Source organism: Acipenser ruthenus, chromosome 45, assembly GCF_902713425.1.
Source record: "Acipenser ruthenus chromosome 45, fAciRut3.2 maternal haplotype, whole genome shotgun sequence".
NCBI lineage: Eukaryota > Metazoa > Chordata > Actinopteri > Acipenseriformes > Acipenseridae > Acipenser > Acipenser ruthenus.
The window spans coordinates 8536938-8562104 of record NC_081233.1 but is presented as its reverse complement, the minus strand read 5'-3'; the positions used below and the strand labels follow the sequence as shown (position 1 = coordinate 8562104).

Sequence of the window (25167 nt, the reverse complement as noted above, 5' to 3'; positions counted from 1 at the left end):
TGCAGGGTTTTAGTTTGTTTGTGTGTGTGACATCACCGAGATCACATGACCAAGAAACGTTTTTCGCAGGTGGAGAGCTATGGGGCCGAGCGGTTAGCTGGCGATTTCCTTTTAATTTGAGCCACCAATGAAACACTTGAACCAACTGGCTCGGCCAATAGTGCCCGCTGTCCGCCTCTTTCATTCCTCTGAGCTTCGTACGGATTGGCTGCTCTGTCACTGCTTCTCATTGGTGGAAGACGTGAGGGGGGAGGGGGGGAGCAACCTGAATAAGTACATTCAGGAGGAACAAGGGGGCAGCTATTACTGATTATCCGGAAACAAAGAAGTCACATGGCAGCTCTTTTGTCCCCTCGATGACTCCCCGCTCGCTCTTACAAAAAGCTCTTGTCCTGTTTCATTTGATTGTTTTGTGTTTTTTTTTTCTTTTTTTCTTTAGACCTCTGGGCTGTCTGGTCACCATGGTAATGGCTGGAACTCAACCTGAATTGGTATCTAAGTTTCCCAGCTGAAAACTTGTGGAATTAGGAGAGAGAAACAGCCGGTTAATCCCTTCCCCTCCCACCCCTGACCTGAGATTCCCTGTAAACTTAACAAGCTCTTAATTAAAAGATTCCTGGAGCCAAACATCACAACCAATTAGTACTGAACACACACACACACACACACACACACACACACACACACACAAACACACACACACCTGACAGGGCTTTTTTCAGAATAGAGAACTGAACTTTAGGGCTACAGCGACAGCCAAACATTTAGTATCACAATTTTAGGATTGAGACATCATTAAAACAAAAATATATATATATATATATATAAACAAAATTTTGATATTTTATTACATATCATGTAATCCAAGAAACTACAAAATGATATCGCAAAAAGAAGTCTACCGGAAGTCATAATAGTAGTGCATTATTTCATGTTAGATTTCAAAATGTCACGTTTGATCTTTCTCAGTTTTTCATTAAGTACATGGGGAAGTACAAAGCGGTGAGTCATTTTCTGGAATGTTAACGTGACATTATTTATTTATGAAGCAAAAATTAGTTAATTCCAGAGGGTGATACACATATCTTTATTTTTACCCCTTTCTCCAAGAAAAACCTTTCCTCACTCTCGTCAACTCAAAAGCCCCTAACAAACTTTCACACTGCATCTTACTTCTCAACCCCACCCCTCCCTTCACTGCCTCTCTGAAAACTCTGAAAAACAACCACCAAGATCGGCCGAAAGAATGCAGCTCCGCAACTTAATTCAGCAGACTCTTCTGCACAAAAAAAAAAAAAACAGCAGCCTCTGGCTAGTCATCCTACAACAGCTTATCTCTCTCCGAATCAGCCATTCCTTCTCAGCATGTGCCCCTTTGAATATGTGCTTCCCTTTCTGTCCCTTCCCTGGGTCGCTGTGGCTAGACAGTGAAAGCTCTCAGGGGGATGTCATTGGCTCTGCCCGCTCCCTCTCTGCAGCGCTGCAGGCTGGCTGGCTGGCTCTGCCTGAGCTGACACATACCTTAGAACCTGGAGATCCGGGGAAGCCAGGGGCACCAGCGGGACCCACGGGGCCCTGAGAGAGAGAGAGAGAGAGGGGGGGGGGGAGAGAGAAATGAGGCAGGGGCTCCCACTCTGAACATTCACTGTGGCATTCTTTCATGCATCAGCAAAGGAACTTACATTTTCAAAGGAGTTATCTTTGCTAGACCTGTATACAGGTTTGCAGTGTTGACATAGTTGATACTTAGTGTATAAGACACACAATAAAAGCTGAAACACACTGCAGTAAAATGTATCTATCTACAGCTAAGAGCACTAACTGTACCGGCACGTTGCATTCATGTCGCAATACAACAGCAAATGCCGAACTTGAACAATGCAAGGTTTAATGTGATTCTCTAAGATCTGCAGTCCTTCGGTATGGAGTGAATCCTTTGGGATAATAATCTGCACATGTTGTATTTATCGATGGCTGGTAATGCATTCACGGTTTTAATTTCGTTATTTTTATTTTTATACTTACGGGAGGACCAGCGGGACCAGGCAGACCGTCGTTACCACGAGCACCCTGTAGGGGGAGGCAGAGACACACAGTTAAATTAGGTTGCACGTTATAAACGCTGAATATTGCGTGATGCAGAACTGTAGTCTACACTGGGCCAGGAAGTAAACTAAAAACTACAACTACAACCAGAACTCCTTGCATTCAGCACAGCTGCTTCCTTCCTGGTTTCTGCTGCACCCTGCACACTGGCTGCTGGGATTCTGATATAATGCTGTTTAAGGGCTTAGCTTGCATCCAATTTAATGCAGACACACAGCCAAATGAAAAGCGCTTTTTAAAACTACAGGGCTGTGTAGATGACTGACAGCTTTGTGTATGTGTAACCTGTATTTGCCACAGTCGTGTGGCTCAGTGGTTAGTCAAAGTGACTGGGAGCTTTGACGCTGCCCAGGTCTCATCTCTCTGAGGAGTGGGGAGATCTATCTGTCTGTCTGGGGGAGGGGAGAGTCTGTTCTGATCGGATCGGCTGTGCCAGGTTACTCGAGGATGGGGAGGGGAGAATGGGGAGAGGAGTGGGGAGACGTTGATGATGGGAGAGGGAAGTGGAGGAGTGGAGAATGGGGAGGGGAGAGGGGAGTGGAGAATGGGGAGGGGAGAGGGGAGTGGAGAATGGGGAGGGGAGAGGGGAGAATGGGGAGGGGAGAGGGGAGTGGAGAATGGGGAGGGGAGAGGGGAGTGGAGAATGGGGAGGGGAGAGGAGAGTATGGGGAGGGGATGGGAGGAGTATGGGGAGGGGATGGGAGGACTGTAGGGAGGTGAGGGGAGGAGTGTGGGGAGGGGAGTATGAGGAGGGGAGAGGGGAGAGGGGAGTGGAGGAGTGGAGAATGGGACAGTGAGACACTCACAGCAGCACCAGAAGGTCCATTACGCCCTCTCTCGCCGGGAAGACCGCGTGGACCCTGAAAGAAGAGGAGAGAGAAACACACGTTACTACAGATCTGTTGGGTTTGAATACTGTCTTCTTCTAAAAGACCACTAGACAGCGGTCCAAGTTCTAAAAGAAAAACCGTCAACTTATCAACACTGCAATACCAATGCACTGCACTGGGTGGCAGTATTCCACTCCGGTAAGACTTCCTATTGGTTTGTGCCGATTCCTATTGGCTCCCAACGAGAGGCGGGTTCATGAAGCAGGAGACCCGACTTTCTGAAGCCAGGCCTGGCAGGACTGGTACTGAAATGATCTTTTTACTCACCATGGGACCGGGAGCTCCATTCTCACCAGGAGAACCAGCTTCACCCTGCAGGAGGGGAGAGGGAGAGGGAGAGAGAGTGTGAGAGACAGGGCAAGGAAGGACTCATGCATAATGGAGAAAAGAAAAAAGAAGATCACTAATGGGTATAAGTGACTGTGCTCTTCCTACCTTTGAGCCTGCAGCTCCAGCCTCTCCCTTCGCCCCGTCTAGACCTGGGTAACCCTGCAGAGGAGAGAGAGAGACACACAGAGAGAGGGTTAGCAAGAGGTTTGCTTTGGCTGGAGTGCACAGATCTGCAAACGCTGAGCAATGCAATAACACATCCAAAACGGCCGTCCGGAAACACTCACTCTGTGACCTTTGATCCCGGGGAGTCCAGGGGTTCCTGGGAAACCACGTGCACCCTGGGGGAGGAAAGAGAAAGAAGGTAGAGGGTGAGTTTCAGCATCAATAATAATAATAATAATAATAATAATAATGAATGTTTAAGAAGAAGAGTCATCAGGAATGGTTGAACTGTTGAGATCGTTACCTGGGGGCCAGGTGAGCCACGCTCTCCAGATTTGCCAGGCTTGCCAGCTTCACCCTGAATGAGAGAGAGAGAAAACTCACATGTCAGACACTGAAACACTTTATGCAGTCCTGGCTAGTACTGGAAGATTATATTCCAAACATTTTACTAGGGAGGAGCATGCAAAATATAACCCAGAATCGTATCTCCTGCCCATTGTAATTAATCACTTTAATTGTAATCGGTTTGAAAAAATTTAGAGCATAGCACCACTTGGTGGACAAATGAAGCAAATGCGGTTTCTCTGAAAACTTCATAGCAAATGTGCCACCTGGTGGCCAAATGGTAGAACTGCAGGTTCAGTTTGCATGGCTCTTTAAAGAAACAAGCTACATGACAATGTTGATCATAATCATGCCAAGGAAGGTACTCACATCTTCACCAGGTTTGCCAGAAGGTCCAGGGGGGCCACGGGGACCAAGGGGGCCCTAAAGAAAAACAAATTTGTTGTAAGAGGGCATTGCCAGCAGGGGGCAGTCACTGTCAGGAACACTATATCACTCTGCACTGGGATTCCACTGTAGAATTCATGAGCTGCAGAACATTGCATCTGTGTTACTGTACGGCTCTATCTCATTTCATATTAGCCGTTTTAAATGTATGCAGTTTGTTAGCTAGTTATTCTGATGCAGTATTAGTAAATGTTGCACTTACATAAAGCACAGTCATAATAAATATTGCATGTTGTGTAATTGTTCATACAACTTGGCAGTGTCTGGTGAGATTAGCACTGCAATAGGGATTTACAGGTACATGAATCCTGTGCCACCTCCAGCTGTTAGACTGGTATTTTAATACGGCCATTCCTTTCCCTGCCAATTCCTAATTGATTTGCACATGACACGATTGCAATGGCTCGCTTCACTAGAGCTCCTGTCATTTCGTCTTTATTTCAGCGGCTCAGAGCCGCGGCTTTGATACTCACAGCAGCTCCGGGTTCACCAGGCTCTCCGGGGTTGCCTTGGAAACCTTGTGGGCCCTGAAATCCACAGACAGGAGACAAACCGTTACACTCGTCAGCTCCCCAAGCACAGGCAGAGGCCAGCAAGCTGGGATCTCCAGCGGTCAAACAACCTGGGCTGTGCCAGTTTAATGAAGCAGTGTGCATGTGTGTGACCTACCCAGGCTTCTTTAGAAGATTATCAGCAAGGTTTTTTTTTTATCAAGTCAAACAAGCCCCTATTTCAGTGTGGAACGCTGTAATGACATGCCCTCCAGTGACTATTCTGAAACTAAAAACTGCCAGGGACTGTCTAAACCACACACAAGATAAAAGGGTCAAAATAACACGTTGGGTCGGGACGATCTCGAAGTGGTATGTAAGCTTTGTTTAGACTGCATGTGTTTGAAATACAACACAATAGCAGCTGTTTCTCATACAAATAATTCAGCATTTTACATCCATTGCTTTTTTAGCACACTCCTCAGACGTGTACTCTGAATACAAAGATGTGTGGCTTTTTGTTTTGTAAAGAATGGAAGTACTTACAGGAGCGCCAGTGGGGCCGGGTGGCCCTCGGGGACCCATGGGGCCCTAAAAAACAAAACAAGAATCCAGGTTAGAGACAAAGAGCAATACTGTGCTACATCGACTCCTTCCGCAGAACCTGTATCCTACAATCCACAGGGTCTGTCCAAACAAGTGTGCATTAGCCAAGGAAGCAAGGATACGGGAAATATAATTTCACTGCATTAGAATCTTTATGAGACATCCTTTGCAGATCTGTCTGCAAAGTGTTTATTGTTTTTTTTCTGGTGCTCTCTTAAAGAAACAATGCAGTGCTGGGCATGGCTGACTGGGAAGCCTCTTTCACCACAGATCCCTGAACTGCAAACCCAATACAGCCGAGGAGTGGCAGGCAGATATGGGTTAAGTCATCAGGCCTTCCCATTTAGTGGCTGCCAAGCCTGGTTTGGACAAAGGCATTCTCAGCACTGAAAGCTGCTGCTGGAACAGGGCCCACTGGCCTCTTTTCAAGACTAACACATGAGGGTTAACTGGAGTAAACTGCTACTTTGTGTGGCTAATTCAGTGTTTACTGAGAGCAACACTGAGTCCAAATATTAAATATCTGTTTGAACACAAACAAGCTTCACTGTGCAGAAGGGGCTGTCAGTTCCCCGGGATGCGCTGTTGGCATCACATGAAACTCTCCTGGCTTAACAAACTCAGACGCAAGGCTTTGGGCTTCCAGCTGGCCAGTTTAAAACGGAGAGACTCCCCTCCCTTCCTGTAGAGGGCAGCAGTCTGTGATAGGGATGATCTTACCATTGGTCCTTGCATCACGCCCATTTGAGCACCACCAGCTTTCTCATCAAAACCTCCTGCCATCTGAGCAGCAAAGTTCTGCAGGAGAGAAGGGGAGGAAGATGTCAACGTTAGGTCAGAGGACGTCTCCACAGCAACCGTTGCTGTTTACAATGCTAGCCTGCACCGTCATGGGACAGGAAGGCAGTGGGTGCTACTGCCAAACTATTGGCAGTCCCACAGTATCCTATTTGGGACTTGGGTATGAGTTTGCACATTATTGAAAAAAAAAAAAAAAAACAGCTGCTAATAATGTAATAGTGCAATTTAAATATATTACCACCAGGTGGCTACAAGCACGCATTTTAATGTTTGAGATCTTTAAGCTCCAGTCCGGTTTAGGTATGAACCCCAGTCTGTGGTGTCTCACTAATAACAGCAGAAGAGCAGGTGATGAGGATCCACTGTTTCCTACAGCATGTCTGTGGACTGGAGCGCTGCGGCTCACGGGGCTCTCCTGCCCTCGCCAGCCTCGCTCCAGGCAGTCACACTGCCTGCGGAGGCTCTCTGCTGGGTGTGGGTCAGTACTTACTCCGCCAAGGCCAGGGGGACCGTTGGGTCCGGGTGGTCCAGGGGGTCCGGGGTTCCCAGGGGTGCCGGGTTCACCATCTCTGCCACGAGGGCCGGGACCGCCCTGGAGAGGAGGAGGAGGAGGAGGAGGAGGAGGAGAGGGAGAGGGGTTAGGAAAGCAGCAGCGGCAGTCACGCTCTGAATCAGACCATGCAAATCAGTCAGACAGGAAATAACTAAAGAACAGTTTGGATGTGATGAGTTCTCATGCTCATGTTTCGGAGGGTCATTGGTACCTTGCTCACCTTGCTTATAAGGCTTGCAAAGAGTTTATCTACTACTGTGAATCCACTGTTGTATTACAGGGATGCAGTGGCCATGTAGATTGCCAGTCATTAGAATCCCAGTTTAATATATATATATATTTTTTTTTTTTGACAGCTTCGATGGTTTTTAATACTCACTTTGTCACCTTTGTCTCCTCTCTCGCCTCTTGGTCCTTGTTCTCCTGGAGGTCCCTGTAAAGATAATAACGAGAAAAGCATCAGGCACTGGGGTTCAGCCTCGAGGCTGGAAAAGCTGAAACAAAAATGTATTAAAAAAAGGACGAAATGATTGAAAATACTCGTACCATTGGGCCTCCTGGTCCTCTCGGTCCCACAACCTGCAGAGCCAAATAAAAAGAGCTAATGAGAAAGGAGGAGCGGGTCTCTCACACAGTAAAGAGAGGCGGTGGGGGTCCATCTAGAGCTTCAGCCAGGTCTTAGAAATATATCTGGTGTTTACAGTGATGCTTATTATAGTTTGTGTAGACAAAATATAGAAAGGTGCGCACTGCTAGGGATCCTGCATTTGCAAATGAGCTCATTGGGGAGAGGAGTTCTACAGCTGCATTGTTGATTCTTGGTCTGTTTTTTAAAACTGGTGTATTTATGAATTGTTCCAGATTGAAAAACACACTTACATCGGTTATATCTCCTGGTTCACCCTTCTGTCCCTGTAGCAGAAAAAAAAGGTTACAGTTTTAACTAATTTCCTTGATTTATTTATAATACCAAATACTACTACTACATAAGAACATGTAATAATAATAATAATAATAATAATAATAATAATAATAATAATAATAATAATAATAATAATAATAATAATCTTGTTGTTGTATGATTCCTTATTGTAATATAAACACTTAGAAGATTTAAAGTAAACCAAAAAACCGTTCAAATCATCTCACCTTACGACCAGGTTGCTCTGTAGTCGGGGAAAAAAACAAAAACAAAACACACAGATTAAGTTAATAACGCTCGCCTGTTTTTTTAAAAGCAGAGTAAAGACACAAATCACCCGTTAACACGTCGACTACCTAAGAGACAGGACAGGAACAACCTAATCGAGGACAGAAGAGAGGGAAGGAGTGACTGGGGCCTCAATACAAACTAACTGAATTAGAGGTGGGGACCCATCTACCCTGAAGAGCGAGCCCAGCGGTAGCCATGGAGATGCGGAGCTGCGTTATCTTTGATGGGGTGCACGTCCTGCTAGCAGCGGCTGTGCAAAGCAGGCTATGAGGCTTGAACAAATAGTGTCAAATGATAATATAATAAAAATAATAATAATAATACGCCAGCCACTGTCTGAATAAGACAGAAAGGGGTTGTTATTGAAGCAGGTAACAGAATTGCTAGCATGTGTGAGGAGAATATGCAAAAGACAATATCTAGTAATAATACATTTTATAAAGCAAGTTGAAAGCATGAGCTAGCGTGCGTGCAGTAAACAGTAAATTGCATTAGAGTGTACACTTAAATGAATGCTTTCAGTTCACCCGTTCCGTACACCAGTTTGAGCCTGTTGGTTAAAAAAAAAAAAAAGCGACAGGAATGCTTGGGGTGGTTTCTGCAGGCTCGCAAAGACCGTCCAAGTTCATTTAGATTTCTAGGGAATATTCTACAGACCGTTTATATAAAGGGACTGACGGTCACAATGTCAAGGCATTCTTTATATAATAATAATAATAATAATAATAATAATAATAATAATAATAATAATAATAATAATAATAATAAAACTGGTGTCGGAAAGGGTTTAAAAAGACCACTTCTAATTCTAGAGTTCACTGTGAGCTCCTTTATACATCGTCTTTGGCTTTAAAGTAAAACTAATAAATATATTAAAACGTCTCTGGAACCTTTTGAATTCGCCCGCATTCTTTCAGCGCAGAATAATTAACAATTCTGCAAAGGAGTGTCTTAAAGCACGAATTCCCCGGGCCATGCCATCAATACTGGGGGCCTGCGCCAATGCACGGATACCGGAGTCGCGTTCTCTTATTGGGCACATGGAAATGCATGCGCAGAAATGTCCCTCGAGCCCAACATGTGTTTCATTTCTTTGTATTTTCCTCTCTTAAATCAGGCCCGAGGTATTCTGTCTAAAGCACCAGACACCGCTGTGGGAAGAAACTGGCCCACGTCTTAAACCCAGGCGTTTCCATAATAGATCCCACATGCGCACAGTCCTATATGATTCTGCCAACACACTGTATTTAAAATATGAAGCTTGCATTGTAACCCTGTACTGTCCTGTAACACCTGGAAGTCACCTTGGATAAAGGCGTCTGGTAAATAAATAAATAACAATTATATCCAAGGCCAATTGAGAACTGTACTATGAATCCAAGACTGTCATAATAATAATAATAATAATAATAATAAACCAATGCGTGTATAAAGTGAAGTTAGAAGTGTCTTTTTGGTTTCTTAGTTTGTATACAACGCCGTGGATTGTCAGGACTCGTGAGTTTGGAGTCCGGTCATCCACGGGTGTTTATTTATACAACAGAAAACGACAGTAATTTATTTATGGATAGTAAATAAATAAATTACGACCACCGGGGGAGGTCTCGCCGGCGGGGCAGATGGGGCAGCATTCTCCGAAAGGTATTTCGGGGTTAGGGCAGTCTTTAATGTCCTCGCAGATGATCTCGTCGCAGAGGATGGTCCCGGTGTCACACACACAGATTCGACACGGCTCGGGCTTCCACACATCCTTATCGCTATAGCTCTGCCCGTCCTGCGTGCAGCTGCCAGCTGGCGAGGCGCGACAAGCACACGGGTTTGAGGGGGTGAAAAAGAGAGGTCATGGCGTTAGCATCATCTTTCTGATATATATATATATATATATATATATATATATATATATATATATATATATATATGTGTGTGTGTCATCATCATCACCAGTCAGACAGCTAGAAAAATAACAGTTATGATTCTTCCCACTTTCCCCTCCTCCTTTCCCATCCCTGTCTCCTAGTTTTGTAAATAGGAAAAAAAAATCCTGAAAGAAAACAATAAATGCAAAAAGTACCCCCCCCCCCCCCCCCCCTTAAAAAAGCAATAAACTAAATTAAAAAAAGCGTTTAATATCTGGATTTTTGAAAGGATGCAATTTTAAAGCCTGCCGCGCGGAGGCAGTATTGCCCCGTATTTGTATCGTGTTGCTTTTCCCCATTGCACCGATAGCGGGATCAGGAAGCTGCATACGCAACTTTGAAGATGCCAGCTGTCTCTGGTGCTTGTGTTTTTTTTTTGTTTTGTTTTTTTTTGTTATCACAGAGAGCAGTGTTGTCGGCTACGGCGGCACTCGTTTACTTACTCTCAAGCCTTTCATTCACATCAAAGGACCATCAGTCTGGGTCTAATAGAAGCTGTACTGTCCTTTCACTATAATTATATATACAAAGTGAGTATAAATATACACACAACGCGTGCAACTAGACTACAAAACAGGATACACTGCAGATTATTAAACGAAGGAACTATAACAGTTTACAGGCGTGAATGCTATATAGTTTTATAGCAATAGTACTGACATTTACAATAAAAGTCCTAGAACTGTTGGGGGTATTCGATTTGAATCTGGAACTAAATCAAGAAAGGGCAATTTAAGTGCATGACAGAAGTCTTGCCAATAAAAATGGGAGGGTAGTATTTAAATATATAAAAAGCTCGACGAAATGCGAATCGCATGAAGGATATTTAACTTCTCCTGCCTGGAGAACGCCTGAGCCCTTACAGCACTGGTATTGATTCTACAGAAGAGGAGCCTGCCGTCCCGCTGTTTACCTTAGCGGCCAGGTCACCCTCGGGTAACCCAGCGGACCTCCGGGTTTATGAATGGGCTCTTTCTCAGCGGGACTGAGGCCGCGATTCACAGGTACCTGCTTAAACAAACAGGGGGCGCGTTGTACCCCATCTGGAAAGCATCGCTCCCAAGACTGTCAGCCAAGAGGCGTTGAACAATGGAGAATGCGCAGCTTTGACCGGGAGCTGTACTACTGAGAAATGTGCGCTGTGCACGTCACGTGGCACACGGATTTATGAATATATTACATTTATACTGCACTTACTTCATATAACTCACGAGTATTTCATGTTTTTACTGTGGAACAAAAATAAACCCACAAAAAAACAGAAGTTGACAATTCAGAAAAAAAAACCAAAACATTTCAAACGAACCAACCCATCACTATTATTATACCTGGTCCAAGAGCCACACCTGTCAATCTATCAATCAAGACGTGTTGCCCTTTGAGCCTGGCACCCTGGGGTCACGTGACCGCTACCAGCTGAGCTCTCGACAATTCTGCACGTCGGCACATATCTTTCAGCAGTTTTCAGGAAGAAAGGCTTATTCTTATGACTAGGGGCCGCTGCAAAGGGGGGGAATCCTAAGCTTACAGGCGTTATTCTACTCTAAAAGACGAGCCAAATGATGACACCGACGCCGAGGTCTAGACGTACCGGTATAAGGATTTCAAAGGGGGAAAAAAACAAAGAAAAAATGCTCACATTCCTCTCTCCCCTCCTCTCTCTCTCAATCTAGAAAACAGATGGAAACAGTAAAAAAAAAAAAGCATATGGAATATTAATGCTGGCCTGACTCCACCGCAAGCAGCTCCTTCTCAGCACTGCATTTAAAAAAATGAAATATTATGAATCAATTAATTAAGTCATAGAACTGGAACAGTGCCCTCACACCGAGCAGCGGTGCAAACACATGCTTATGATGTTTACATCACAAAACATTTATACTGCTATACCCACTTATCCCTATCCACACAGCCTCGCACAGCCGGCACGCTGCTGAGGGCGATGCTCGACTCCACAACAAGACCCGATCTGCCCCGCTGCACTTGAATACTTAACGCTCACATAAAGGGCCTTCAGCCCGGATCGCTTTTTAGTCTGAAGTCTATTTTTAAGAGGGTTGTGTGCAGTACGAGCCTGTCCAAACGCTTTCGGAATGTATAGTAAAAAACCCGCAGGTGGTCTCCAAACGTGCACTCCAACCTCCTACCCCTCCCCATCTATCAATCTCTGCTCTGGAATTCAAAGGGTTTGCAGGGCAGGCTCGTCTATCGTTCAGCTAGCAACTCTGCTCCAGCTGTACAGCATCCGCCACGAACCAAAAAAAAATGCCTATGGAACTTTAATAAGATCGGAATCCTGCCCGCACTGGAGCGCGCTGATTCTAATACCCGCATTCCTTTCCAACACTCTGAGCCGTCTTAGCAACTACTTATCATACTCTGAGACGCTTGGAAACTGCCCCAGAGCAGAGACTGGGGTATCCCCGCACGCTAGTAAACCGGGGCAACTTTTTAAAAGCTGTTCATTTTCATCAAACGTATAGCAAACATTCCAGAAGTTTCTAATAGACAGGAAAGCACTCAAACTGCTGCGGTTAAACCCTATAACCTATACCTTCAGACACCCCAGTGCGTAGCGATTACTTTCTACAGATTTTGTTGTTACCCTATCAGTAGATAACTAAATAATTTTCAATTATTTTATAAGCCAGCCCCATCGTTACAGGTGTTCCTTTTTTAAATATAATAGTTAGTTTTTTTTCAACTTCAGCAAACTCTGTACAAACAAACTAAATAAATACATACATAGTTCTAATGCGAGTAAAGTTAAAAAAATAACTATGCATCAACCACTGAAACTTTTATCAAGTGCATTTCTGGCACACAGAATTGCTGGAATAAGTGCATGAAAAGTTATCGTACAAACGTGTGAGAACCACATCATTTCTCAGCAGCAGGCTCCAAGGTTATTTTTCTCCGTTTGCCAGGTTTTCCGCAAGATAGATTTACATTTTTAAAAAAAGTAGAAAAAAAAGGAACCCCAAACTTTTTTTTTTCTTTTGCGGTTAAAAAGTTAAAATAAGATGCAACTTACGGACTTCCACGTCCTGACATTTGACAACTGCTAATAGACAGAGCTGAGTCGCTGCAAGAAGCAGAACAGTCCTTGAATCCACAAAGCTGAACATGTCTAAATATTAGACACGCAGGGCCTTTGAGGAAGAAATGAAGAAAGGACGAAAGAAGAGTGTTTTTTTTCCCCCCAGTCACTGCCGAGCCTTCATACAGTCAATCGCAAGAAGACGACGGGAGAATCCAGCACCAGGCCCCAGCAGAAACTCAGTACTGTCCGCTCTCGCCCAGGCACCTCGGTTTTATGTCTGCTCTCCTTCAATGGTCTTCGTATATCTCCGAATAGAAGCCAGCCCCTACCCCCCAGTCGAGCTGAAATCCGAGCCTTTACCTCCCTCCCCGTCTCCCTTCTCTCCCCATTATATCAGACCCCTCCTTCTCCGATCCATAGAGCTAGCGCAGAGGGGGTACCCCCTCCCAAAAAAATTTGCACCCCCCCTTCTCTCTCTCTGACCGTCTCTGCAAACTTGCCCAAAACTTCGTTCAAAAGTTCTTGTTCTTTTACAGGAATACATTTCAGAGATTCAGAACTTTTTATTATTATTATTCTGTTTTGGTTCTTCTCAATAAGAACTTGTGCGCGTCTTTGGTAAATGGCTGCGGTTTGTTCATTTCAAATGCGATGGTCCGTTCTGGGACCGGGTCTGCGGCTGCAAAGGTGTAGAATCCACTTAGCAGGGGAAGAGAAAACTCGTGCATCAGATTCAAGTGTATTTTAAAATCTTCTTTGTTTTTTTTATTTTATTTTTTACACAATAAATTATTTTAAACACAAGTCTTTCCAGCGCTGAAAAATCGTTCCAAACTGTATGGCATTTTTTTGTAATGTTTAGTTTAGAATTTATTGAATATACGTTCCAAAATAATAATAATACAAAATTATTTAATACTATAGATGTTTGTAAAGAGAGAGCTGTTTGTAATGTTTCTGTTTAAAAAAAAATGTTCGTGGGATTGCATAGCATATAGTTGATGTACGTTGAGGAATTAGCGGCAATTACCTTGCCTGAGAGACACTCGCTTATATTTATTATGTTTTTCATAATATCTCTCGTTCGGTCTGGTCAAATGTCTTTGTTGGATTTGATGGGTACCGGTATCTTAGATTTTTCTTGCTTTTGAATTTCCTGGAGAGAAAAAAAAAAAAAAAAATTGGTGAGCAGTACTGTTGGTGAGAAAAAGAGAGAAGCGGTTTGGTTTTTGGTTTAAAAAAAAAATGCAACCGATCACATATAAATCGATCTATGTACATATAAAAAGTTGTTTGTTTTGATAGTTCTGTTAACTTGGGCTCTAAGTGCTGTGAGGGAGTGTGGGACCCAGGACCCCGTATCTCTGCAATAGCCTTTCTCAGAACCATAGACAATTCACAGGTTAACTCGTTTTACGCGTCTGTAAACTTGTCATTTTTAGAGACTTTTCAGCTCACACTTGAGTGAAAATATAATAGCTTATCATTTGTGTAACATTTTTGGAAAATGTTACCCCCCCACCCCCCCCGAGAAAAACACTTATGTTTAGTCAAACCTCACCACATTCGTATCGGACTGTGTTAATAAATTCGTTTTTTTAATGTTTTTATTTATGTAACCAGTTGGGTTAATGACAAAGTAACGGTATTGTAACGCTGAGCGATTCATTATTCAAAAGTCTGTGATTTCTAAAATGTTAAAGTTGTACTCTTTGATACAGATTACACGGCGGATTATTAAAGTGAATTTAGGGCGGTAGAGCTGCCTTCTCTATAAATAAACGCCTTGTAAAATACAGTACGCAATCAACGATTAAAATACCTTATAATTACAGCCAGACCCGAAACCTGTACAAGCTATCCCTATACAGGAACAGAAACGATCTGGTCCATATACTGTTGTGTAAATCAGAACACATTCAAACACGTTTTCTAAATTGATAAAAGCCCTTCACTAGATGCCTCTTGGTCGTCTAGTTATTAGATTTGCTTACAGACTGCTTTCCAAACTTTAGGAGTGTAATAGTTGTATGTCCAAGGGTGAATTTCCCACCCAGTTCAATCCACAGCCTTAATGAGTCTAGCGTGATATAAAAAGTGATTGAAGTAGTTTATAGTCTGAGATTTTATTGCACAGGTGGGGTCTGGCATTATAACAGTGCAGTTGCTTTCAGTGGGGTAAATATTTGCATCTAGAGTTTGGCCCTGTGGTACAATTTACTCAACTAAACTAAGCAATCTAGTTCAAACTCATACATACTTTACACACAGCATTCTCTCTAAGAAATCCTCTGCCTCTGCTTCTAAAAAAATGAACAGTCAACCTTCTTAAAAAAAAAAAAAAAGTTGCAAATTTTAAGATCAATTTAACAGTTTCAACATAACCTAGAAAACCAGCCCTCCTGATTGGCTCACAGGGGATAGAGGGGGGAGGAGTGGAAGGTGGAAGGTAGGCGGAGCCAGAACCTGTCCGTCATCCCCTCCCGTCGCTGAGAGGCGGAGAGTGTGGCCTGATGTCTATATAAATGAGAGCTGGAGGAGATTCCAGGCCTCAGCGCTGATAGCAGAGAAGCTGGAGACTGGACGGCTTTACTGCTTCCTTCTCATCCCAACTCTGAGGATCAGGTTTGGGGCATTCACAACGGGCTGTCAAGCCCCGAGCAGGCTGCCACAATTCCTGACTCTCTCGGACAGTAAACTGGTGCTGCCTCTTGTGAGGGGTGAGGTTCTTGAAGTGGCCACCGGTACAGAACGGGTTTGAGTCGCTGCTTCTTCTTAAAGAGGAGGACCCCAGGTCATCTCAGCCGTGCTGGAAATCGGGGCGATCTTGTAATGTTGGGCTAGTGTCTCACAGTGCTGGTTCAGTGCGTCTCCAGTGGAATGCAGATTCCTCTATCTGTATATATGTGGGGTCCTGTCTAGCAGGCAGGTGTCTATGTAACAGAAGCACTCACAGATTGGTAGGTACAGGTGCCAGTGTGGACTGGAGGGTTGGAATGGCATGGAGAATGAACGCGTTGCAAATGTTGCACCAGCCGTGAACACTGCATCCAAATCACACGATCCATCACTTGTAGTTGCCATCCCACAAGAAGTCAGAACAGCGAAGGCTGCCCCCGACACGACGCGCCTGGAAGGGGGCTCGCCAGGGTGCTGGCTTGACATCACTGGACCAGTTTAGAAAATATTCTCTTTTGGGCCAAAAAAAAGTACCTGGGCGTGGGGGTGTTGAGGGACAGCCTGGACCGACTCCCAGTACTGCCTGTAGGGGGCGCCGTGCTGTTTAGCAATAACCCCAACACTGTCAATAGGGGGCGATGCAGCACCACAACTGCCTTCCTCTTGCTACGACAAATCATGGATTTCCATTGATGTCCATGATAAGGGTGATAGGGTAGCCTTAATGAGCATGTGAAACGTCACTACCCTGCCCATATCAAACTGTTCTATGGGGCTACTCTATACACACACAGGAGACAAGACCCTGTATAATTAATAAAATCCATATATTAAGCCACTTCTCCAGTCTATATACAGATCAGCTGCAAATATATATATATATATTTTAGTAACTGCAGCACAATATCTGGCATCCAGCTTTGTTTATTCAAGATGAACCCAGCACAGAGCTTGCATTCCTCAGGCAGCTCGAAACATTTTCATTCATAAAAAGAAACGACCATTCCACAGTTCCACTAGTTAACCCGGCTCAACCTCCGCCTCGACATTCACAGAGCTGTACGACATCACAAGGCAACCATTCCCAGCACTGCAGCCCAAGCTGATAATCACACAGCTTAGCCACAAGGGCACATCATTACACAATTACACAGGGCCATGCATTGCAGCTTGCAGTGTGCCAGGGCCAATATTATACAATATATTATTATTATTATTATTATTATTATTATTATTATTATTAATTAGTCATTTAGCAGAGGCTTTTATCCAAACCAATTTACAGAGACTTGGGAGCTAACTGTGCATCACAACTGCTGCTGCAGAGGCACTTCCAATAGGACCTCGGTTTTACGGACGGAACACAAGGAGGTTCAGTGACTTGCTCAGGGTCACACACAGTGCGTCAGTGACTGAGCTGGGATTGAACCTCCTGGTAACAAGCCCCTTTCTTTAACCTCTGGACAACCAAGCCTCCACAGTGCAGCTATGGATTAATGTACAGTATTGCACATCACAAACACAATGCAGCTATGGGCCTTGTAGCAAGTTCCTTAAAGAAATCATTCTCCTGGCTGACGACCAGGTCGCTGCAGTGAAAGGAACACTTTGCAAGCCTCTAAAAAGTTTTACAAACTAGTTTGTCAAACGAGACGAATGTCAAAACCGCTTTTCATGTGGCATGCTGTTATTTTCTTCTGTCCGATGGCAAACCCGCCACATAAACACAGCGTGCCGGCACATGGTTGGCACAGGCTGCTAGCACTCTGTAATCCCAAACCCTGAAAAGAAAACCACTTTGGCAAATAAGAGAGAAAGAACAGGCAGAAAGCAGCAATTTCAAAAGAGCAGCTCTGTACTCACCACGCCTGCCATAACTTGGACGAAAATAGTTGCGATACTACAGAGGTCTTTTGTAGCGTGGGTGCTCCCTTCTCTTAATATAGTTTTTCTGCGGCCAGACACTTCTGTAACTGCAGCAGTCATTCGGGACCAGTGGAAGAGACAAGGTGAAGCATGCCTATTGTTTCTCAGGACTTGGTGCAACCTGTGTGATCTAGTATCCACAGTAAAATTAGTTAATATTTATAGCAAGATGGGTTTATTTGCATAGCACACAGCGCAGCTAGGTGGCAGAGTGTTGTAACTGCACTTTTGTAATATCCAGTAAAATGTTTAAAAAGTCACAACAACAGCTGTCACACGCAATGAGTAACAGAACTGAGGAGTTTGAATATACCTAGACTCGGGGGCAAACAGTTTGAGAAAACGAGAGTGACAGGAGAGTGTTGGGACGTGCCTGGAGGGCAGGCATTCTGAAGTGGCAGGTTTATGGAGAGAGTGGGAGGGAGGGGCACACAAGAGAAAAAGAGACAAGCTCACAATGGATAGCAGAGTGAGCAGCAGGTTGGTGACGTTATGAACCTATTAAAGGGTGCGTTATTGTTATTATGACAATAAAATATGAAGCAGGCAAACGTTTCGAGAGGCATCTCATTTATTTAGGCTGGAGTGGCAATCACTTCCTATCGTGTCCTGAAAAGGTCTCCAGTAACAAATCCCAGCCACTGTGTTTGAAAGGAGTGATTTGCCGACACCGGAATTCTTTCCCTGCTCCTAATCCCACAGTGCAGGTGTAAAGCTGGGTTTCTTCGTGATCAGCCAGGAGTAGCTGTCACACACACACACACAGAGGTAGCCTGTCCGTGCAAAGACATAGATTCAAGAAGCTACATAACTTCATCTGCTCACGTTTATTTCTGCCAACATCAACACTGCAGATAAAATATTTGGCACTCGCTAGTTTTGTTGGTATGGAAGGCTTACTATCATTGCTGCACTGCCCTACCTGGCTCCCGTAAAGCAGGGGCAATAGAAAGCGGTTTGGAATCATGGGAGAGTTCTGCGACTCCTAGGAGACACAGCGACTGCTCGTTGCTTGCAAAGGCTGGGAGATGCGGCTCACAAGATAAGTCACATGCTTATTTGATTATCCCCAATGTTATTCCAAACAAGTTGAAATCAGAGCTACGGAGCTAGAAAAGCAAGTTGAAAAGCTCTCGAGAACAGAATACCAAGTTGCGGAAAATCGACTGCAGTTGTGTACAGGAGTTCCACACGAAGGTCACATTGGATTTTTAAGTTCGCACTTTCCAGCAGAAACACACACACAGGGATTCAGGGAACTGTTTATGTAACTAATCCAGGTGTTAAAAAATTCATTTTAAGCAACAAGGTAGGACTACAGTAAATTAGACAAGACAGGACCTGCCTTTCAAAATAGTCTAGACCTAAAATAAACCTCTTTACGGAATCTGCTTGTCCAATTAGATCTATTAAACAAGTACCTCCTTTGTTAGGGCAATGAGGAAACCGTGCAGGCTGGTCCTCAGTAGGATGTGAAGAGTATACCTACTGTAACTCCTGTGGTCATTTATCTTCCGTGCAGAGGGTAGCTGCTGGAGACGAGGGTCAAGTCTCCTCTGAGATCCACTGCAGCCGTGCCTGTGTGGAGTCCCCAGGTATAAAGCCTTCTTTCACAGTGTCGAACCCGGCATTATACATGCCAAGTACTTCCAAGCCACTAGATTGCTGCACTGCTAAACACTGTACCTGTCCTCACAGTCAGAACCCAATCAGTAAATGCAGTTTCACTTTTCAATGCAATTGCACTTAGCAACTTTGGCCCTCTTAAATAGTAAAATATTCATTAGCCGCAGGGGACAGTTGAAGTAGGATATATAGTGAGATAATATTACAATGCATGCAGATCTTATGTTTACTACTTGGCTGTAATACAAACACATAGTAAATGCCGTTTCTGCTCTGTGCGATTGTTTTTTGCAGAGCTGTGTTACCTGTGCAGATTTACCTGTGCTGTGTTACCTGTGCTGTGTTAGCTGGCAGATTTACCTGTGCTGTGTTACCTGTGCAGATTTACCTGTGCTGTGTTACCTGTGCAGATTTACCTGTGCTGTGTTACCTGTGCTGTGTTACCTGTGCAGATTTACCTGTGCTGTGTTACCTGTGCAGATTTACCGGTGCTGTTAGCTGTGCAGAGTTACCTGTGCAGATTTACCTGTGCAGAGTTACCTGTGCTGTGTTAGCTGGCAGATTTACTTGTGCTGTGTTAGCTGTGCAGACTTACCTGTGCTGTGTTACCTGTGCAGACTTACCTGTGCAGCTTAGGTGGGCTGTTCCTTGTGCATTCCTCAGGTGCACCTCCTGCCTCACCTGCACTGTGAGATGCAGCACCATGCAGACAGTGAGATCTAGAAGATGGAGACAGAACGGGAGCACAGCCGCTCTCTCACTGCCACAAACCACCCGTGAAGCACCTGCTGCAGAACGAGCTTTCAAGGTACACCTGCGTGAAGCCTTTAAAAACAACCCCACTTCAAACGGGAGACATCACAGGAGCATGGTCTTAATATATAACATCGTTAATCTAGTACACAGCAGCAACTCAACAGTATTTACAGTGCGTCTTATCAATTCCATAACGTTGTGTTCCCCACAGATTCAGTGGTGTGCATGAAAAAGCCAATTCAGATTCAAGCACTGAGAAATGCACTAACAGTATCATTGCTTATTTTAAGCTGCTACCAGGGGTGACACATGTAGTATTCGAGTCCCACAGCTTATTTTGAGTATTTCCTTTCTTTTTTTTTTTGGTTGCGGGAGAAGTGCTGCATGAAAGCCCCTCTCTCCCTGGCACCAGATTGGATAAGGGCCCTTTCTTCAGCTGTGTCGTCGGCTTACTAAACAGCGCAGTGTGGGGGAGAGGGGCCGGGCTCCCCCTTGCTGATCTCACCTTCGTCAGGACCCCCTCCTCCACCCCAAGTCACCATTTTTAGTTTATTATAATGAGTTTATTTGGCAGACGCTTTTATCCAAGGCGACTTACAGGTGTTACAGGGCAGTGCAGGGTTACAATGCAAAAAACAATATTTAAATACAGTGTAGTTTACAGTGAGTGCAAATACTACTTGAATACAATACGAGGTAAGAAGTAACAATTTAGGATGAAGACAATTTGTGTCTACAATGACAGTCACTGGGTGCAACAAGGCAAGATCACAATACATAAAAAAAAGTCGTGCAAAAACTTTTTACAAGCCAGTGTCTGAAGTACTGCCTCAGTAAAGCAGGGTCTCAAAGCCACACAGTCGATGAGCGAGAAGCAATTAAAAAAAAAAAAAGAATCTCCTGGCTCGCAGTCCAAAGGGAGGGCTAATCAGAAAGATTAAAAAGCAAAGAAATTCCAGAAAGCAGGTGAGGACAGCTGATAACAGATGAAGACTGTGTGCACAATGGAGAATGCTTTCAACCCCTTTATAATGATACCTGGGAAGCATGCCAGTGAGCTATCGAGGGTCAGATAGAGGGAGTCTCTACACTCTTTATATGGTACTGGACATTCTCTACACTGTCTTTTATTGTATTTGTTTGTTTATTTACCCTGGTAATTTCCACTGGGTGGAGACTTCTTGTCAGCAATCGCCCCTCAATCACATCTGAAGTAATCTCTGCTTTTGGACTTTAAAAGACAGCTTTTCCGAAGCAATGATGCGTACTAAATGGGTTTGGCTAATCTGAGGAATCTGAACCATTAGTCTCAATGTTTTTTCCCTAGCAGGGTAAGCGTGGAACAGAGGACGGAGGAGAAGGTATGCTGGGACGGAGGGCAGCCGGTTTGAGCGTTTTGTTTTCACAGCTCCTGGAGAACCACACTCACGCTGCTCCACAAAGGGTACCAGGGGAGTATCTGGAAAGGTAATCAAAGAGAACGCAAGAGGAGGACGAGAAAGAGAGAGAGCGAGCGACAGAGAGAGAGAGAGAGAGAGAGAGAGAGAGAGAGAGAGAGAGCGAACAGTGGAAGAAGTGACATCACGGAACACGGGTAATGCAGAAAGGGTGAACACACGGTTTGTTTTGAATATCCCAAGGCCGTACTAACTTTATACACACGAACCCCGACAATCGCATAGTCTTTGAGGCCGAGTCCCATTTCAGCAAGTTAAACCAACAAAATGCTTTTTAAATGAAGTTCTGGGCTGTTTGCAACTAAGAGACGTGAGATGTGACCCCCCCCCCCCCACACACACAGACACACACACAGCCATGCTGGCTAACAGGCCAGCGGACCCAGATGTTGAGACCCAAAGCCTCTTGTCACGGCCTATTTAAATCAACAGCACTTCAGTGTGGTGTTTAGACAGGTTATTAAATGTTTAGGGGAGACTGTCCTTGTTTCAATATGGGGGAGTTAACAGTCAGATGGAAAATAGCGTGGCAGTGAGACTGCATCGGAGCGGTGAAATGACATTGCCATCACTTGCAATTCTCCAGCCCTGCACTGGTTAAACCTGCCATTGTGTAAGGTGCTGCAAAAAGCAGGTTTAAAGCGTGGATACGTTTTTTTGTAACTGACCAGCGAAAAAGCTGATTTCTCAACCGCAACGCTAGCTTTCTTTACAGCTTTACAGAAACATTGGCTTCACTTGAATCTTTTTTTTTTGGAGAGAGCAGAGGGCTGGATCTGTGCAAAGCAGTCAGTGTGATATCAGGTAACAAACTCAGAGAGAGAGCGAGAGAGAAGTAGGCTAAAGTGGGGCTTTTAAGCCTTTTGGCAACAGCAGGATTATACTGGAATTTTTAAGGGAATAAAAAAATGTCACACACCCAGTGTCTCCTGGTTCGTCTTAGGTTTGACTGTCCAGCCTGATCTCGCAGCGTGTTACTGTGGATTGAGTTACAATTTCAAGCACTTCAGACTTCCCAGAGAACAGCAGAAAAAATGAGAGAGAGAGATTGTATACTACTGTTTCGAGAATGAGAGGAGTGAAATAGCTACTGAAAAATAAGAGTGACAGTCAGGAATCTGAAACAGCAAGGCTGATGTAAATAAAGCTTTTCAGAGGCCCCACGCACCACACTTTACCAGGTAATTTACCTGGTAAAGTGAAAGGGCTCCTTCCGTTTACAAGAGTCTTGTCAGGCAGCAGGGGGCTAATACTGGGAACTGGCAAAAGAAAAATCATGACAGAGCCGGAGCGCCTGTGTGTGACGTGAAGGAAAAAAAAACGCAGAAATCTAAACGTGACGAGAGAGGAAACGGTGAGAATTGAGGGTCACGGTTTGGGGTGTATAAATGGACAAGGTTAGGAATAAGGAAAGCGAAAAAAAAAAATCAACACAAGGTAACTTAAGGATTTTGTTTTTTTAAAGAAAACTTTCAATGCGTTACCAGGATTTCCTTTCGCCCCAACTTTAACTTGAATGATGGAGTTTAGATTGGGAATCAATGCAAAATCCTCTATAAACCAACATATGTGTGTCCGAGTGTGTGTGAGAGAGGGAGAGAGAGAGATGGAAAGCTGCTGTGGTACACCTTAGAGACCGGGAATAAATAAACGATCAAATGCATTTGAAGAAGGGAGGGGGGCTCCTGACAAAGGGCCTCATTGACTGGGATCGGGTGCGACTGGAGCAGATGTTATAGATTGAGAAGGTGTGGGGGGGGGGGGGTGTACAAGGGAGATTCACATTCTACAGGAAGTTCAACAGTTCTCAGAATAAGAGCGCTCAGGTAAAAATGTTTTTCATGTGCACAAGTGCCACTGCTTAGAACTAATAGAGTACAGCTCCTCTGCCCCAGATTGCCTTTGAAAGAATCACCAGCTAACCTGCAATTTGCAATACCCCCCCCCCCCCCAATTTAATTTAACACCCCTCTTGTTGTACAAGGAACCTAATTCAAAGCACTTCATCCACCATAAGAAAACTTGATAGTGGCTGCTCTATCCTGGAACAGTATGTTAAATACAATTAAACAGCAGACTCAGGGTGAAAGAACAATGTGAGAGAGTGAGAAAGAGAACGTCTGCTAAACCCATCAGAAGAGAAAGCGCAGGGTAACAACAAAGGGGTCTGCAAGGGGGCACCGGACAGACGACAGCTCGCATTACAAGAGTGTGGAAGAGGATGGCAAGGCACTGATAACGCTCTCCTTGAGAGCTGCGCAGTACCCCCCTGGGCCTCAGGTCCCACTAACTAGCTTTCCAAGTAGGTGAGTGAGACTCCAACAGGGACTGTAATGTGTGCAGAAAGGTTGCTACTGCTGATGACTGATTAAAAAAAAAAAAAAAAAGCTTTTTCGGATTAGCCGAGACTCTCATTACTTGAGACGAGCCCAAGACAACAGGAGCTGCTGTGGACAAACTGGAAACGGTTTGGAAATCTTACTGTCGGCAGAAAGATAAAACATCTTTGCAGTATTTCAGACCGGTATGTCCACACAGTGCAGGCAATCTGTTAATTCAACTCGTCTAAGGCTTTCACAAGCAGCACACACCTGCACAGCCGCGAGTTGGTCATATCACTACTGGGGCTTTTACAAATGAGAAGTATGAAAACATATTTGCTGGTGTATTTACTATGAGGTTTGCTAACTATTCCATGGATACAGAGAAGGCAGGTGGCACAGCGTTCAGCTCTGGAGCCCCAAAGTTGTGGAATGATCTGCCACGATTTGTAAGGGAGGCACCATCTCAGCGGAGCTCAGACAGGAACTCTCTCAGTCCTGATCACTGTGCTGGGAGCCAGCAGCGCCTACGACTGCTGGTAACATGAGCTTTAAAAAACACAGCCTTGTTCGTCCACAACAACACAGCTTTGTGGGTGACAGCAAATCCAAACAAACATGCTCACAGACTCCAGCAAGCAGATGTTCCACCGGAATTAATAATACAGCACAATCATACGACAGTAGAGTGCAGGGGGACTGAAGACATTTTCAATAGAGAGTTCAGTCTTAGTGCTAGATGCTTAACTCCAGGAATAACTACATGGTACATCAAGTGTACGAATGAGATAAAAAGTCAATTCTTTTTTTATACTAGCGAGCAAAATGGTCCCCTCTAAAATACAGTAAATAATGATGCATAAGTAATCTGCATGGTTATGCTATTAGCTATGTCTAGTTGTAACACCGTGAGGAATATGATTGAAAGGTGTCAAGAGCTCATCTGTCACAGTCAGGCTTTATTCAGCTTTTAAGACTATTCAGAGCACTACAACAGCCGCTCTGTAACTCCAAATCATACAGTCTTCAGAACCACCACGCAGAGGTCATGAAGACGACGTTCTAAAACAGGCACGGGTTTGCAAGGGGCTGCTTGAAAATCGTTTTTTGGATCCCCGCTTATGATAAAGGGACTCTGAAGCATCGCCCCCAGCTTTGGGATCGTCCATCCAGTGAAATGCAATACCTGCCGCAGTGAATGGGGGGTTTGATTCCCGCTCTCCTAATGAAGCCGATTCAGGTGAGGGGGATGAATGGGCCCCTTTGTTGGGATCTCTGGAGTCGTCACAATGCTAGGCTAAAGCCGTAGATGAATAGAGGCCCTCGTCTGGCAGTAACTCTTGATGTCTCTCTCCAAGCACACTCATTTGAACAATGCGTTGCTATGCCGTGACCATTCCCTTAACTATTTATTTGCCTACCACACACACACACACACACAGTTATCCAAGTTTGTGTAACTGGTCCCAAATGCTGCTGTGTTGCCGGGACTC

General features: G+C 44.5%; 1 protein-coding gene across 2 annotated transcripts in view; it reads right to left on the bottom strand.

The window, feature by feature from the left end:
* LOC117962559 (collagen alpha-1(II) chain) overlaps nucleotides 1-13192 on the bottom strand; it is a 33189-nt gene extending 19997 nt beyond the window's left edge. Inside the window, exons 1-18 of one of the 2 annotated variants that reach the window (XM_059013367.1) lie at nucleotides 12901-13192; nucleotides 9541-9741; nucleotides 7887-7903; nucleotides 7617-7649; nucleotides 7284-7316; nucleotides 7117-7170; nucleotides 6675-6776; nucleotides 6104-6181; nucleotides 5324-5368; nucleotides 4760-4813; nucleotides 4209-4262; nucleotides 3796-3849; nucleotides 3614-3667; nucleotides 3432-3485; nucleotides 3264-3308; nucleotides 2913-2966; nucleotides 2026-2070; nucleotides 1522-1575 (exon numbers count right to left, since the gene is read on the bottom strand). In XM_059013367.1, coding sequence (XP_058869350.1) covers nucleotides 1522-1575; nucleotides 2026-2070; nucleotides 2913-2966; nucleotides 3264-3308; nucleotides 3432-3485; nucleotides 3614-3667; nucleotides 3796-3849; nucleotides 4209-4262; nucleotides 4760-4813; nucleotides 5324-5368; nucleotides 6104-6181; nucleotides 6675-6776; nucleotides 7117-7170; nucleotides 7284-7316; nucleotides 7617-7649; nucleotides 7887-7903; nucleotides 9541-9741; nucleotides 12901-12994 — 1125 coding nt within the window. In that variant the 5' untranslated portion in view covers nucleotides 12995-13192. The remainder of the gene's footprint in view (nucleotides 1-1521; nucleotides 1576-2025; nucleotides 2071-2912; nucleotides 2967-3263; nucleotides 3309-3431; nucleotides 3486-3613; nucleotides 3668-3795; nucleotides 3850-4208; nucleotides 4263-4759; nucleotides 4814-5323; nucleotides 5369-6103; nucleotides 6182-6674; nucleotides 6777-7116; nucleotides 7171-7283; nucleotides 7317-7616; nucleotides 7650-7886; nucleotides 7904-9540; nucleotides 9742-12900) is intronic. The other variant, XM_059013368.1, reaches the window with a different exon arrangement.
* Nucleotides 13193-25167: the final 11975 nt, after the last annotated feature.